General features: G+C 42.4%; 1 protein-coding gene and 1 long non-coding RNA gene across 2 annotated transcripts in view; one reads left to right on the top strand and one right to left on the bottom strand.

Annotated features, from left to right (window-relative positions):
- The window catches only part of LOC138437337 (uncharacterized), a 17,070-nt gene extending 14,105 nt beyond the window's left edge, over window positions 1–2,965 (bottom strand). The window contains exon 1 of the long non-coding RNA XR_011255879.1: window positions 2,800–2,965. This is a non-coding gene — a long non-coding RNA (uncharacterized lncRNA). The remainder of the gene's footprint in view (window positions 1–2,799) is intronic.
- Window positions 1,993–16,857, top strand: TMBIM6 (transmembrane BAX inhibitor motif containing 6). Its single transcript, XM_069584450.1, has 10 exons — window positions 1,993–2,237; window positions 9,284–9,371; window positions 9,741–9,849; window positions 12,479–12,599; window positions 13,790–13,838; window positions 13,946–14,043; window positions 14,246–14,325; window positions 14,811–14,911; window positions 15,591–15,666; window positions 16,728–16,857. The coding sequence occupies exons 2-10, from the start codon at window positions 9,316–9,318 to the stop codon at window positions 16,746–16,748; spliced, it is 711 nt and encodes a 236-aa protein (XP_069440551.1). The 5' UTR covers window positions 1,993–2,237; window positions 9,284–9,315; the 3' UTR covers window positions 16,749–16,857.

Here is a 16,857-nt window from a genome sequence, read left to right as displayed (position 1 = left end):
CTGCTATACCTGAAAGGACACCAGTACAAATGTAAAAACTTCTGCATCAACCTGTGTAGATCAAAGACCAGGAACCAGATAGTGTTCCCAAGCACTTTAGCCCCAGAAATGTGACAGAAATTAGGGTGGAAGAGGGACAGAAATCTCAAGGAAGACTGATAATATATATTTTTTCCACTCTGATGGAATAAGTTTCAGAGTAAACATTAGGTTGCACTACAAAAAATAAAATGTTATTGCATATCTGAGTTTGTGTTCCAAGAATCATACCCTGCCCATTTGTATTCTTTATGAAAAAAGATAACCATTCTACCCTTCTAGGAAATTCCCTGTCAGTCCAGCAGTTAGGATTCCATGCTTTCACTGCCCAGGGCCTGGGTTCCACCCTGAATCAGAGAGATGCTGCCAAAGAAAAAAAAAAAGAAAAAATAACCTATCCTTCTAGAAAGCAGTTTCCTAAATCTTTCATTCTGATTTGATATTCAGTGATGAAATGCTTAATCTAAATTTCTTCCCTTGTTTTGCTTTAACCTTTTCTGTCCAGGGTCTTGTTTCTTCACATGTAAAATGAAGGTCAGGGGTGGATCTATGTTTTGTACAGCCCAAAACATCTACAATTGTAGGGCTGTATTTCAGAAAAAGAATACAAAATTATGTAATAAAGTCAATATTTATTTAGAATAAGAATATTAATAAATCATTACGGATTTTAAAATAATGACAAAACCACAAACATCACACAATCAAAAAAAATTACGTTATTGTTACTAACTGGGAGGGATTGGGGGCAGGAGGAGAAGGGGACCACAGAGGATGAGATTGCTGGATGGCATCACCGACTCGATGAACGTGAGTTTGAGTGAACTCCGGGAGTTGGTGATGGACAGGGAGGCCTGGAGTGCTGCAATTCATGGGGTCGCAAAGAGTCGGACACGACTGAGCGACTAAACTGAACTGAACTGCTTGCAAACCACTATAAGCTTTTTTTCTCTACTTTTTTTGGCTGCATACTCTTTGCCTCTTCGTATGACCATGTTGTATTATTTTTATAGAGATATTAGAAAAATAAATCAGCAAAAAAACACAGTTCTGAAAAAAACTGATGGTGTAGAAACTTTTTAAAATCAGTTTCATAACTCCTTACTATAAGTTCTTGTGCAAGTATTGCTTAGGAGTCCTCGGAGAGCTCGAGCCCTTTGATCTTCCATGGCTTAGTTTCTTCAGGGCTGTCAGGGCAGCTCGGCCAGACAGCCACCCTCGTTCCCCTCCCACCGATCGGAGTAATAATATCCACCTCTCCGAAGCAAGGTGGACAGGGAGGTGGTCCTGGCAGCCCGCTGGCCCCGCCCACGACCCCAGATCCACCATTAAGGCTCAGAGAGGGAGTTTCAGGGTGGGCTCGTGCGTCCGATACAGGACTGGGGCTGTTAATTCTTCCTCGCGTTCCTGGAGAATTCACTGAGCTTCCATAGGTCTTCTGAAGTTTAAGCTTCACTAGATTCACGGTTGGCTTCCAAGACTCTGATGCTGGGAGGGATTGGGGGCAGGAGGAGAAGGGGACGACCCAGGATGAGATGGCTGGATGGCATCACGGACTCGATGGACGTGAGTCTGAGTGAACTCCGGGAGATGGTTATGGACAGGGAGGCCTGGCGTGCTGCGATTCATGGGGTCGCAAAGAGTCGGACACGACTGAGCGACTGAACTGAACTGAGATTCACGGTAAATTGGCCCTTGTGACAGCGTTTTTCTATGTGTTCTCTGAATCTGTTTTCCCCTTTAACATTACATGACAGGCCTAAACCAGAATCCTGACACTTGCAGCGCTACCTCACGCGTTTTGCAGGCTGCATTAGTTGCCCTCTGTTTTGGGTGGGGCCTGCCCCTCTGCCCTTTGTCCACTAGAGGCGGCTTTGGACCGCGACCCTTCCTTACCACGCAGGAAGAAGGGGGAGGTCTTTTGCAAAGACTCTGGTTGGCGGCTAGAGTCCTGATCGACAAGGGAGTTAAGCAAATAGCTCTGAAGTAAGCAGTCGCTGTTTATGCACGTACAACCAATGGAAGGGCAGAAGTGCAGTCAACGACCAATGAGGACTGGCCTTAGTCCGAATATGGAGGCGGGGCTTCCCTCGAGGGGCGGGGGCGCAAGGTAAAGAGTCTGGAGCGGACCCTGGGAGAGTCAGAAGCACATCCGGTGTTAGAAGAGCTGTGTGGGCTCCTGAGAGGCGGGTTAGAAGGTATGTCTGAAGCTAGGAGTGCCCAGGTTGGGAGTGAGAAATGGAAAGAAGGTTAGCAGTTATTGCCTGAGAAAGAGTGGAAGTAATCACCGTTTTCGGACGGACTGCATGCTGGGGGAACTGGGCCTTACTCGGCCGCTGGACTCCGGAAAGCTAGGCTGAGAGGGGAGAGGGAACTACAATGGCGCATGCGCAACTGTACCGTATCGGCGGGGGGACGCGGGGGGCAAGGTTGCTGGGTCTTTGCGTGGCGTCGAAGCGGGGATTCTGCGCGTAAATATTATCGAAGGCCCCTTTCTTGGCCTTCCTGCCCCGCCCGGGCCGCGTCCCTCCTTCTGCTCCGCCCAAGTGTAAACTGCCTAGGCCTAGCCTCGATCCCTTGAATTCAGGGCGCGTTTCCCCGCCCTCCCCCCCCACACACCCCTTCCTTCTGAGGAGAATGAAAGCGAAACCTTACGGGTTTGTGGTCATCCCAACCCCTCCCGACCGATTGCTGGCCTGCTGGGAGGCCTCTGGCTAGGCCGCCTGTGGGTGAGGGGCGGGGGCTTGGATTTGGGAGTACCTGGTCCGACAGGCTGCCCTGTCACGGCGGGGCGGGTGATGTCACACTCTTCTGTGACACGCGAGGCAACTTAGTTACTTGGAAGCCAACAGCAGAGGCGGGAGGTGAGGAGAGACCAGGGCTGGGCCTGGTTTGCCAGCCCCACTGGGCAGCCCCGCTCTGATCTGATTGGTTACCTTTGGACAGGTGAGGTGGCTTTGGCTTTGCTGGTCCTGGGCCTTGTGGGCGTCTTTCTCAAAGTTCGCTCAGGAAAGGCGTCGCTCGGGCAGTTTTGGGTTTCTTTTTCTTTTTGACCTACTGGCTGGAGCTGTGGTATTTTTGTGTATTTATTAAGTGAGGAATTGCAGCCCGGTGCCTGCCCAGGTTGCGTTGCCTGCTTCATCAGCCTTTCATTGACCAAACAACAACAAAAACCTTTCTGAACTTGAGACTCTGTTCCAGCAGTAGTTCAATTGTGAATGTGTAATCATGCAGAAGAGCTGACTGTGCCTGAAACAGACAGAAATTTCAAGGTTAAAGGTTAACGGCAAATGGGCTTTTCTAGTCTAGTTACTTATTTATTTCAAGTTTATCTTTTGGTTGAATGTGTAGTTTAAGAATTAAGTTCAGGAAAGATAAAAGTTTCATAACCACAATTCTCATGGCTTCTGCAAACACCTTTCTGTAATTATTTGACTTATTCTCTTCGGTATTTTCTTTTTCCTCGTCTAATGTTTTTTTTGTCCTTGTTTCAAGAGTATGTTGACGTTTAGATTTTCTGCCATTTTCCTCCAGTGGAGTCAGAATGGTTGAATCCTTAAGAAGTGCAGTCTGTAACTTAGATTCAGTGTTTCCCTTTTCCATTATTTTGTTGTGGAAACCTGGCTTAGTACCCTCTTTCTTTCCTTCTCTCCCTTCCCCCTTGTTGATCCACTGAAGTCTCACTCTCCTAAAGAATAGGAAAGGTGAAATTAATCCAGATATTTGGTCAGCCATTTCAGGTTTTTTCCTGACATATGTGTGTGGTTGATATTTACTGTAGAAATGCTGAAAAATACAGAAAAAGTATAAGAGGAATCAGGATGTGTTTGTTGTCATAGTTGTTTTACAATTTCTCTTGACCAGCAGCTGAAACTGCTTTAAGGAAAACTTGCTTTTCTGCTCTAGGGTGTAATAGTATAAAGAGCACTAGAGTTTACCCTAACCTGTCCTGGCTCTACTGTTTAACTTTTTGATGTTTGTCAGCACTAATGTCTGTTTAATGTCCACTGTAGTGTTTAACACTTTACAGTAATTTCACAGAGATTTTCTTATTGAGATTCAGTGAGCTTGATAGGGAAGGTGTTAATCATCGTTCTCTCACAGATGAGGAAGCCTAGATGACCTTAGGTAAAGTGATTTCCCCCAAATTATGTGGTAGAATATGGTAGGACTTGTAACTTCAAATCCAGTGCTCATGATGCTGTTATGTTACTTTTTTGAACTGTCTTTTTAATCTTTAGAGAGGTACTAATCACTCTTGTCCTTTCTTCATGTGTATGATGATCAAAGAGGATATCATGTATATAATACAACGCTTTGAAAGTTGTGAACTTTTATGTAAATGCAGTCAGTGGTATTGTTACAGGAGGTACCGTTGCTGGCCTGAAGAGTTTCACTTTATTTCATAAACTACCCAAGGGTATTAGTCTCCTCTGGGAAAACACTGAATATTCTCTTGATGCATTATCTTGCTAAATTTTCCTTTGCTACTTTGATTTGGGTGTAGAAACTGGTAGAAATGTCTTTGACTCTACCTTGCTCTTCTCTAGAGTTACTAACTAAATTGCATGGAGTAGCTTTTATATGACGCATACACATTTTTGTTTTCAAAAACAGTATTCAAACCAAGGAGAGAAAAATTGTAGACTGGCTTTTAGAGCCACTTGAATGACCCTTTAAGGTAAGTTCCTCTCTGAGCCAGCTGGGAAACGCTGATGTGTGGTTGCAACGCTTCATTAGATAGTAGCATCTAGATTTACTCCGGAGATTTAAGTGTGGGGGATAGCGAGATGAATCAGATGCAGGTTCTTAAAGTGATTACAACAAACTATGTGAGAAAAGTTCCTGCACAATTAACTGGAATCCAAAACACTTGGGGAAAAAAAGAGCTTTAGGAATGAGGGTTGAGTGAGTGTGCCGTTTGTCCTAATCTATGCCTGCTCTCACTTGGGCTGAATATGGTTTTACTGGGGAGGGATTGCTGGTTTATAGTGGAAGATGATTATGTGCTTAGGATACTGAGACCTTCTTATGATTCAGTGTCTGTCAAACAATTGTGCTTATAGCGAGGGAGATGCAAAAAAATAATTTATTGAAGGCAATAGACATTCCATCTCCAGTTACTTGTTAGGTTCTGAGGCAGCCTCCTAGAGATGCAGTGTTACCTGATCCAGGAATTTTGGTCCAAGTTAAGGGATGGGCTGGGACATCTGGAATCCAAATCTAGGACAGTCAAAGCTCAGCCCTAGCCGAGGCAGAATTTCTTGGATTTCCTGAAACCAAACTGACCTGCCTCCTAGGGGTGGCAAGGAAACCATCAAGCTAATAAATAACCATTTACTTCATCAAATTCTTTTCCACATCAGACGATCACTTAGTGGTTATTAGGCTGTCTCAAAACACCTTTGTGGTCCTGGGGGACAGAAGAGACAGTGTAAATGTACCAGCAGAGAGACATGCCATTTAAACCTTTTTAATCAGTAGTAAGCTTAACCAAGTTCCTTTCAATTCCAGTTTATAATTTTCCTAGACTCTCCATTCCTCCCATTTAATTTTACTCTCTCATTGGATAACTGTTAAGCCTTCAGGATATAGCTAGCTGTGCATTAGTTATTGGATAATATTTTCTTTAAGTAAAATACAGAGTGTATATAAATTAGGTCTAAGATAAATGTCTTCTAAAACTAGACTTTTGAAAAGGGAAAGCCACCACCTGTAGCCCTATAAAGGGTGTGTTTGGAACATCCGTTAAATGATTCTAAACAAAATTTTTTTTTTTTTAAAAGGGAAGTCCTGAACTGAGGACATGAGAGTAATGAATTACACTAGTAACAACAGTGGTTAACATATTGAGCTGGTCTTACGTATGAAGCACTGCTCTGACCACTTTATTTGTATTCTCTCGCTTAGTCCTCATTCCTACGAAGTAGGGAATATTAAGTGTTACTCTTTTACAAAAGGGGAAACTGAAGCACAGTGAGGTTAAGTGCCAGAAACTTGCTGCATCATACAGCTAAGGAAGTAGCCAGGGTCCAGAGGCAGCTGGCCTTGTTAACCACTGTTCCAGGGACATGGTTGTACAGAGTCTACAAGCTATTTAGTAGAAAGAACTGCTAACAAAATTACTGCTCCACACCCCCCCCTTTTTTTTTTAACATGAGATTTTTCTTTGGTATCAATCAGATCCTTTTGGATGTGTGGGAACAGGATTCAAGATGGTTGAGTTTACTACAACAGGAATGAGGAACCATATAATTCACACACTGAATGTTTAAATAAATGTGTGACCAATGTTTCTTTGACTTGTTGGTTTAATGTTGTTAAATTGTATACACTGAGGCAGCTTCTGTGCTGGCTCCAAAAGTCAGCAAGCTTTTCTTTTTCAAAGGCAAGGACTTTTTTTTTTTAATGAATCTTAAATGCATGATTGTTTTGCATAGCTTTTGGCCACTTGGGCATGTTTCATTTGCATTGTACTTAATAGGTGTTAGAATAAGATCGAGGAGAGTTTATTTATTTATTTACTTAATTTAAGGCTTGGCGGTTGATAATATTATGTTTTAGGACAGGTAAAGGAAGATTCTTAGAATAAAACAGGAGATTTAACAGTACATGAGAAGACACAGGTGTTCATTGATGACACTGTCTGACTCCTGTCTCCCTCTGCCTGCCCCTGCTGCCCTTCCTTCCTCAAACCAAAGCAGACCTCATGAATACCAACTCAAAGCAGTGTGTTCACTTAAGGTTTTCTTTCTTGGTAGAACTATGCAATGTTTTCGGGTGCCTCTGGCAGAGAGGCCAGCCTGGGAAACCACAGATAGTGACACTTCCAGTGAAGCTTTAGCAGTGTATGTGTGACTAATTTTGACAAGTTTTGGTATTCTGCCTTTCTAAGGATAAAAGCATAAAATGAGTCTCTAAATTAAAGAAATTTAGTTATGATTAACACTTGAACATTTACTTCTCATTTACAAATGCAGTGCAGGCAGATTTCCCATGAGTCTCAGAGGCACTGTCCACTTTCCTGTTTCAGATTGGAGTGTAGAACTGTGTTCGGGTTGGGGTCCAGAGTGAGACAAACCAATGCTGGTATCCATTCTGTAATGGGTTTCAGTGTATGTTAGGGGAAATCCTTTATTGAGTACCTTTTTAGATACTTGCAGTATACTTTTCTCCTTTATTTTGGTAAAATACACATAACATAAAAATTATTTTAATGTGCCTTTACATTTTATTTATTTATCTATTTTGATCGAGCCACTCGGCCTGCAGGATCCTAGTTTCCTGACCAGGGCCTGAACCTGGGCCCTTGACAGTAAAAGCATGGAGTCCCACCAGACTTCAGGGAATTCTTTGTAATTTTTTAAAAGCAAATCTTTATACAAAGATTTTCACTTAACTGTGGGGGCCCTCTGGAATGTTAACTGAGTTACTTGGTTAATGGTTTTGAACACTTCAAGCTGGGCTGAGAACTGACTGTTCCTGGGACTGAAAATACTTTCGGTATGGGAGCTGCTATTTTTGAGTTATGAATGCAATTTAATCTTGTTCAGCTGAGTTTACACAGGACCCATTGAATGTAGGTATCTTCTCTACGCTTCTGAGCACAGGTGGTTAAGGCTAAGATTGAAAACTGGTGTGTTTAGTCTGTCTGGCAAAACTTGTAAGAACAATTTTAACTCATTACTTGTCTGTATGTTATTGTCTATTTGGAACAGACCAAGAGGAAACTGTCATATGTTTCCTTGATTCTAAGTCCTAACTCTTTTCCCCTCTGATTTTAACAGTTCTGAAGTTGTCATATACACCTTGTCATCTTTATTACATGTTTACTTTATTGCATTTTCCCCATAAAGTTGCTACTACAGTTGCTGTTTACCTTTGCATCTAGAAAATTTAATAATTACATATTTCACTTAAATTTTAGAGTTGATAGATTTTTTTTTAAAAAACTTAGAGTTGATAGTAATGTGGGAAAACTAGTTTTATTTAATTAATTTTTTAATGATTTTAAATCACAAGACACTAAATCATGGAGAAATTCTTATTTGACACCTCCTTCCCTATCTTAACAACCTTTGATGACTTTGGTTTTACCATAAGCAGTTGTAAGAGAGATAGTCAGTACCCCCTGGGAAATGCCAAAGAGCAAAGGGGCATTCTCCCCTCCCACAGTTTCCACTCAGCGGGGTCTGGTTACAGAATGTTGCCCCTTTCTGACTAACAGCCTCCAGGGTATTTGAGGATTTAACCCCCCTCCCCATCCCCACCTTTAACTCTTGAAATTGGAAGCAAGAGGCACTCTAGCTTTGTTGTGAGAGAAACTTGGCTCTGAAGGTTGCTTCAGTGCTGTTGCAAGTTCTGTCCAGGGATGTCATTAGAGCACTTAATGGAAGCTTTAAACAAAGACGCTTTCCAGATGCTGGATTCTGCCATCCTATAAATGTGTTCTCTAGAGGGTGTACTCATCATGGTTATGGAAGGCTGTGGTTGGCTGTGCAACGGCCTGCAATCATTGCACCATCTCGATCAAGAGGGCCAGAGTCCCGTGACTTAGGGGTGAGGGGAGTGGCTCTTGTAGGTTCTGCAGCTTCTCACTGTATCCATCCTTAAGAACAAAACTGACAGTGCTGTTGAGGTGAGTAGGGATGCGGGTGAGAAAGGAAAGGGGAAATCAGGAAGCAAGCCAGCCATTGTAGTTGTTTTCATTTGTGAGAGAGAACCTCAGGAAACAAATGGTAGCAGTGCGTGTGAACTCTTAAGGATGGCCCAGGATTCCACAGGAAGTCAGTTTGGGGATTGTAACTTAAAAAAAGTTTCCTTCTTTGTTTCTCAAAGAAACAGTATGTCTTTTAAACGGGCAAGTTACCTGCTGGAAAAATGGAAATTGATTGCTGGTAATGAAACAGTTTGGGCAGAAGATGAGTTTGTCCCCTTTAAATTGGTTGCATATGATTGCGAATGTATTCTAAAAGGAAATATGTAAAAATGAAAATGGTGGTGTTAGGGCAGTGGGATTTTCAGATAACTTTCATTTTTCCAAACTCGTATGTTGCTGTTTTTCATAACAAATACCTATGGCTGATTCATGTTGAGGTTTGACAGAAAAACAACAAATTCTGAAAAGCAATTATCCTTCAGTAAAAAGTAAAGAAATTTAAAAAAAAATTAAAAGAAAGTTGTTTGTTATTTTGTGTGTCCCTGGATCTTTCAGATAACTTTTCTTATATCCTTGATTCCACAGAGCGGAGGCTGTGTCCCACAGACACTAGCATCATGAATATATTTGATCGGAAGATCAACTTCGATGCACTCTTTAAATTTTCCCACATGTAAGTGCTTTGACCTTGACTGTGCTTCTTTTAAGTTTCCTTTTATATCTTTTTTTCTTTTCCTTTTCCTGGTGTATTAACTTTTGCACGTATGAACTAACCTATTAACTTTGCTCGAGTTCAGAGGATCTGATAAAAGCATCCAAACTCTTAAGGGCTGCTGTGTGGTCACTGGAAAGCCAGTTAGTTATTATAGTTTGGGTACTGATTGTTAATTCTGGGCTGTGGGGCCTCCCTCAGAATTTAAGGTTTTCTGTTCTTTCTTTATTGTATTAAAACTTTCATATATTCCCTGAGAAGGAAAATTATCTTTAGTTTAGAGAATAGATTGGTCCTGGAGTGATGGCCATTATTAACCTTCTTTCCTAGAACCCCCTCGACACAGCAGCACCTGAAGAAGGTTTATGCCAGTTTTGCCCTCTGTATGTTTGTGGCGGCTGCGGGGGCCTATGTCCATGTGGTCACCCATTTCATTCAGGTAAGAGCAGTTTTCTCCTCTAGTCGCTGTGGCATAAATTGCATTAGGAAGAAAATAGCTCAGCAGGGTGGTAAAAGCCTGTGTCTCTCCATAGTCTTTTTCAGTAGTTTGGGATCTGCACCCAGCCAAGTGAAAGTCGTTCAGTCATGTCCAACACTTTGTGACTTTCTCCAGGCCAGAATACTGGAGTGGGTAACCTTTCTCTTCTGCAGGGGATCTTCCCAACCCAGGTCTCCCGTGTTGCAGGTAGATTCTTTACCACAAGGGAAGCCCAAGAATACTGGAGTTGGTAGCCTATCTCTTCTCCAGTGGATCTTCCCAATCCAGGAATCGAATAGGGGTCTGTCTTACTAACTGAGCTATCAGGGAAGCCCAGCCAAAACCAGTCATAAATCAGGACATGCAGAGCCATTTACTTTTTCTGGCAGTTATGCCCTCTCTAGATACTGAACACAGGATGTCTTGACCCTGACACTGAATGCTGAGCTGCTGACGTACAAGGCCCCCACCCACTGAGTAGAGACTTGACGTGCATGCTGGGGTGACTTTGCACAGTAGCCTTTTTATCTATTCTTCCATTCTTCCTCTTTTTGCCTGAATGACTGTGGAGTACTTAGATACAAAACACTGATTGTATGTTTAATTTCCAGGAGAGACAGGGTTGAGACCTTTAAGGACTTGGTCCATTTTATTCTATGGTACAACTCATTTTCCTTTGTTTAGGGAAAGTTTGAGTTTGGCATCAATAAAAGGAACAGTTGAGGAATAACCAGAAAGTTTGAGGCTCGCTAACCAAGACTGGTCCCTTTGAGAGTTGTCCTTTTTAGTGTAAATATGGAGATGTACTTGTGTTGGCGTTTGCCACAGCTGGGGAGTGGCATGCTCAGACACCCCTATGCTCAGGCATCTCCTGGCAGAAGCTGTGTGAAAAATTACTTTGGACACTCAAAGAGAGCTTTGATCCTTCGAGTTGAGACCAAAACATTGTGCCTTTTAGGCAACAGTGGCCCTTTTGGCTTCTGGTCGTGTTGGCTTTTTTCAGTGAGACGCAGTCATCCTCATTATTGTGGATTCCATATTTGTGAATTCACCTACTTGCCAAGATTCATTTGTAACTCTGAAATCAGCCTTTGTGGTGCTTTTGTGGACTTCTGCAGCCATACACAGAGTGGCAAAAAATTCAAGTTGTCCACTGCACCATGTTCCAGCTGAGGTTGAGCAAAGCAACACTGCCTTCTTTCAAGCTCTCATAGTGTCAACAAGTGTCCTTTTTATGGTCTATTTAGTCCACATCTTTGGCATTTTTATCATTTTCATTGGTGATTTTGATGTTTAAAATGGCCCCAAGCATAACGCTCAAATGTCTGGTATTGCTCAATGCAATACTGTGATGTGCCTTCTAGAGAAAATACGCGCGTTAGATAAACTTCGTTCAGGCATGAATTACAGTGCTACTGAGCACGAGTTGTGTTAAAGGGTCAATACTACATACCCAAGTGTCTTTAACCAGAAAACACACATTCAGTAGGGTTTTGTATTTTATTCAGGCCAGTTGATAAAAACATTGACGAGGTGCTTGAAAGAACGTAAACCTTCATTTCCTCCAGGAGCATTTGCTGGCTGTCACTGACTCATTGCTCACAGTGACTGTGCAGAGCATAACTACTGTGAGCGCTGAGGACCGACTCTACCTTTAAAAGAAGGAAGGAACTTCGGTGTCTGCATACATCTTTAATGACTTTTTTCTGTTTCTATTGCCTGTTACTTTCCCATTGGCTTTATTTTTTTTTTTTCTTGAACTAATGCATGTTCACCATAGAGAATTTAGAAAACAGATTCGTTATAAGAAGGAAATAGAAAACCCTGTAATCCCATCACCCTAAAATAACTCTTACCATTTTGGTTCTTATTCTGTCTCAGTTCATCCTTGCTGCTATAACAGAATACCATAAATTGGGTGGCTTAAACAAGAAGCATCTCTCACAGTTTGGGAATTCCACGATCAAAACACTGGCAGATGTGTTGTGTGGTGAGGGCTGGCTTCCTGTGTAAGCAGCCACCTTCTGTGTCCCCACATAGTAGAAGGGGCAAAGGAGCTCTCTGGAATCTTTTATAAGATCATTAATCTCCCTTCACAAAAGCGCCACACTTATGACCTAATCACTTTCTGAAGACTCCACCTCCAAATACCATTACATTGGGGATTGGGATTTAAACATGAGTTTTGGGGGGTACACAGTCATTCAGTTCTTGTCTCTCTCTCTATGTACATTTGTGTGTGTATGTTTTAAAGGGATCAAAAAGAAGTCATTCCTACTTATTCTGCAGATTGAAATGTTCTTTAAGCACCTGTCATTTTGATTCATCTTTTCTATTTCTTGGGCAAGACTCAATTTGACTTGGGTAGTTATAGTGGATGGACTGCCTCTAGCATCCATCATGGTCCTAACCCTGTCCCACAGGCTTTTGGTTTTTCTCCTCTGCCTTCACTGCCTTTTCCACTGCCTCCAGGTTAGGATCAAATATTAGGACATTCAGGTGAATATTTTAACCCAATAAAGTCTCCTGCAAGATAAATTTGATAGTTTCAAGTATTTAATTATTGAATTATTGACTCTGGATCTGACAGGCTGGCCTGCTGTCCGCCTTGGGCTCTTTGGGGTTGATGATTTGGCTGATGGCAACACCTCACAGCCATGAAACTGAGCAAAAAAGACTGGGACTTTTGGCTGGATTTGCTTTCCTTACAGGTATGTTTGGGATGGCTCTGATTTTGAGGGAGTGACACTGTATTTTAGTATCTCTTTAGACCAAGGCTCAAAATAATGTATGTATTCTGATGCATCCCAACTGGCACACTGTATTTTTCTATCTTGTATTACTTTCTTATTTCATATAAGTGTATCTTGCTCCCCCATCCAGAGGGTAAGCTGTTTGTGACTCGTGACTGTGACTTCTACTTTTGTATCCAAAAATAAGCATTTGTGTGCTTGAATGAATGAAGTTTAAGAGCTTAGGTAGCATGACTTGTTAACAGCGGACATAGGACTAAACAGCGGCCCGAGAATCTGACTTAATTAATTAAGGACTCAACGCTGGCAACTTTCGTAGGAGCGTCTGTTCTGAATCTTGCAGACAGTTCATTAAAGCCGTACGTCAAGATTCATCCTACAGGGCACTTTGCTGATTCTCAAGAAAAGTACAAGCACAGCTCTTCTAGAATAATCACTAAGGAAAACAGTTCAAGCTACATAGTAAAAATACTTGCAGAGCAACATTTGAGTTAATACAACTTGTTCTGAGTGTGTCTAATCTGTACAGTGTTGAAGAAAGTGTAGAAAGGGATTTAGAGATTAGATTTTTAGATCAGGAAAAGCTGGTTTTTGAAAGTGTTAAGAGGTGGGATGAGCAGGAGGAGGGGGCATGGCCAGAGTAGAGGAAGTATTGGAGCTGGGACAGGTTTCCCTCCTGCTGGCAAGTGTCAACCTGCAGAACTGGTCTGGCCTTTTCTGCTACACAGGGAATCAGTCTGCCTGACTACAGGTTGTTGGCCACTTTTCACCACTTTGCTCTTCATCCTTTCCTTATATTCTGATTCCTGATCTGGCCCACATTACAGTCTCACATCACTGCTCTTCAGAGTTTTTCAGCCTTACAGTTTAGCTTGACAATGTTTGAAATGCCTACTTCATTTCTCCTAATCTCTGTTCCTCCTGGGTCATCCATGATTTTCAGCCAAGGACTTGGTTTTGCAGCTCTGTCCATAAATAACTTAGTCAAGTATATGTTCTCTGGAAAACAGTTGAGGATGGAAGGGAGGGAGACTGAATTATCTTAGTCCACATGTTTTGTTTTCTAGGACTGTAGGCATGCCCATGCTATTGATTAATCCTTCAAGAATTGGTGTTTATGTTACGTTCTGGGGCTTTTTGTTTCCTAGGAGTTGGCCTGGGCCCTGCTCTGGACTTGTGCATTGCCATCAACCCCAGGTAACTATGTTAGTAGTGTCTTAGCTCTTTCTACCTTAATGACGATACCTTCTAAACAAAGGTTATATACCTGTAACCCTTGATATAATGCCCTTTTCCTTTAACAGCATCCTTCCCACTGCCTTCATGGGCACAGCAATGATCTTCACCTGCTTCACCCTGAGTGCACTCTATGCCAGGCGCCGTAGCTACCTCTTTCTAGGAGGTATGTATGGGCTGGAAAACAGGAAGAGGATCTTTGCTTTAGCCAAAATTCTCCCTAGGACCCTTTCCCTCCCTCCAACTTGTAACTGTTGGGTTGAGAATGAAACCCTTTGTTTTTGGGGAGACAGTAAAGAATGGCTTTAATGAGATTGCTGAACTTTGTGTTAGCTTTTCTCAAGGTGGCTTTTTGTCTTCCCTTCTAGGTATCTTGATGTCGGCCATGAGCCTGATGCTCTTGTCTTCCCTGGGGAACCTTTTCTTCGGATCTGTTTGGCTTTTCCAGGTGAGATTTGCTTATAACTTTCCAGTCCCCATTTACCTTGTGTTTCTTTTTTGTGTTTAATCTCCTAAAACCAGGATAGGCTAGGAATCCTCCAAAACTCATCTTCATGGGGCAGTGTTCTTGAAGCCTCCCCACTCACCCTTCCAGAGTGGAACCTTCTGCTGCAGGTCAAAGTACAGACTGAACAGGGGTTGGGCATTGCAGTAGAGATGATGGTTTGCTCAGAAGTCATTTTTCTAAAACCAGTCCAGCAGTGGCTTCTTGTTAAAATGACTGAAGCTCTTTCAGTGACCTAAAAAAAAATAAATGCAGAATTGTGCTTGGGAAGGTAATATGGTCTTCATTGTGGGCTTCAAGTTCCATGAATGTTGATGTCTGTAGGGTCAGTGTTTGATGTGCTTTGAAGTGACCGAAGTCCAGAGAGAGGTATGACTGTTTCTCTGCGATGTCTGCTGCTTGGTAACGTCTCATTCTTCCTTTGCCAGGCAAACCTGTACATGGGGCTGGTGGTCATGTGTGGCTTTGTCCTTTTTGATACTCAACTCATTATTGAAAAGGCTGAAAATGGAGATAAAGATTATATCTGGTGAGTGTGAAAGTGGTCTTTAATAAGTATGGAGGAGGAGGTTACCCTTCAGCGGCTCTTTCCTGAGTCTCTGGGATGATCTTTTGTCTGACTCACCTCTCTCTGCACATTGGTAGGAATAAGAGTGGACCGGGTGGCACTGGCTGACTTACGTGGCCAACCTACAGGGGTATACATGATGGAATATCCAGGGTTTTGGAACTGTGCATCAGAAAGCATTGTCTTTCTCAGTTCCTGAAAGACATCAGATTTTTAAAAGTTGGACTATTGATAGGTATTTAATTATCCTTACTTTGAATAGTGGTTACCTCTAGGCAGACGAGAGGGAGAGGAATCTTCCACGTTTTACTCTTTATACTGTTGTAGTCTTTAAACCATTAACAGTGAGAAAAAGATAGGTATATAATTTTTTTTTTAATGTAATCCTCTCATAGTCTCAACTAGGTTGTTCAGGGTTCAGACTTAAGCCTTTACAGTCTAAATGTTCTTTTTTCTGTGCTCCATGGCTTTATGGAGTTAAAGAGGGTCTCAGACAATAGAGGTTTACTTCGTTGGTGGTAGGGTGCTGGTGAGGTTGACTCTTGGGGTTGGGGTGAGGTTTTTATGTCCTGCACCTCTGTGGGCTTGTGGATAAAAACAAGTGGAAAGTGCAGTTTATAACCTGGTTCTTCTCTTTTAGGCACTGCGTTGACCTCTTCTTAGATTTCGTAACTCTCTTCAGAAAGCTCATGATGATCCTGGCTATGAATGAGAAGGTTAGCACCACCCAAAGAGGAAAGACTGGCTCCTGAGCCCTCAGCATCTGTGTGTCCTTCAAACCTGAGAACTTGCTTACACTGTGTGTGGGTCCAGGGTACTTGTAAGGCAGGCCACTGAATGAGTTAAACTAGAAGTCTTTAGCTGTTGGATAAAAAGGAACAAGTAAAGACAATTCTGGTTTTTTTTTGTTTTTGTTTTTGTTTTCAGAAAATGTCTCTCCAAGATTAGTATCAGAAGGAAAAGAGCTTCAGCAAGAAACAGTTAGTATATATGAAGAATTTAAAGGTTGTAAAGATAGCTTTAACTCAAAAAGACATAACCTAGAGGATTTGGATAATATTGACAGCCAGCTTTTTTTATCTTTATTTCAGAAATAGGCCAGGTGTATACATTTGTTGGTCTAATTTTTTTTTTCCCAAGTGAGGTATTCTCTGTAGGGTTAGCGAGGGGCAAACATTGTCCACTCCAGTAGTAGGGGAACAACTGAAAGCACAAGCCTTCCTTTACAGAACTTAAATGGAGAAAGTGACAGGCAGCAGTGGCGGATGCTGGCGACTGGATAGGATTTGTCTCATCTGTGCCACGAATGGGCTGAGCACGAAGCGGGCCTCCCCAGTGCAGTGAAGAGTTTGGCTGGACTGGATTATTTTGAATGTTGGTTTATGCCCAGGATTTATGTTTCCGTCTCAGGCCTAAAGGAAAGTTGGTCTTGGCCTCTCGTTTAGTTCTTTTAGGATAGACTGCCAGTCTGCAGCTTTTGGTGGTTGGGATCTGAGCTGTCACCGCAGTGAATAGCCAGGAGTAGTCAGGCAGTGCACCTAGCTTCACATTGGATAGAAGCGGGAGCAAGCGCATAGTCTTTATTCTTGTCAAGTCTGGCAGTTTGGGGGACTGCCAGCGGAAGACGGTTAAGCTTTAGCTCCTCCTACACCAAAGTAGCTTCTCTCCGTCCTTTTTACTGTACCTAATCAAAGGCAGTCAGCTGTTGGCTCACTCAAGAGTTTTAGCTTAACTGTCAACACCAGAAGTTGATTGGGTCATTTTCCTCCATTTCTAGGATAAGAAGAAGAAGAAGTGAAGCAGCCATCCAGCTTTCCCCAATTTGACTTCCTCTCCCTCCGCCCCTCATTTCCTCTTTGCACACATTACAGGTGGCGTGTTCTGTGATAATGAAAAGCATCAGAAAA

This window comes from Ovis canadensis, chromosome 3 (genome assembly GCF_042477335.2).
Source record: "Ovis canadensis isolate MfBH-ARS-UI-01 breed Bighorn chromosome 3, ARS-UI_OviCan_v2, whole genome shotgun sequence".
In the NCBI taxonomy this organism is placed as follows: domain Eukaryota; kingdom Metazoa; phylum Chordata; class Mammalia; order Artiodactyla; family Bovidae; genus Ovis; species Ovis canadensis.
The sequence above is the reverse complement of the archived record's forward strand: the minus strand, read 5'-3'. Positions and strand labels throughout refer to the sequence as shown.

What these genes read in the sequence shown, in the direction of transcription:
- TMBIM6 (XM_069584450.1), top strand. Translation starts at nt 9,316, where the DNA reads ATGAATATATTTGATCGGAAGATCAACTTCGATGCACTCTTTAAATTT. An exon ending in GATCTGTTTGGCTTTTCCAG is followed by an intron (nt 14,326 to 14,810) that starts GTGAGATTTGCT and finishes TTCCTTTGCCAG; the next exon opens with GCAAACCTGTACATGGGGCT. An exon ending in TCCTGGCTATGAATGAGAAG is followed by an intron (nt 15,667 to 16,727) that starts GTTAGCACCACC and finishes CTCCATTTCTAG; the next exon opens with GATAAGAAGAAGAAGAAGTG.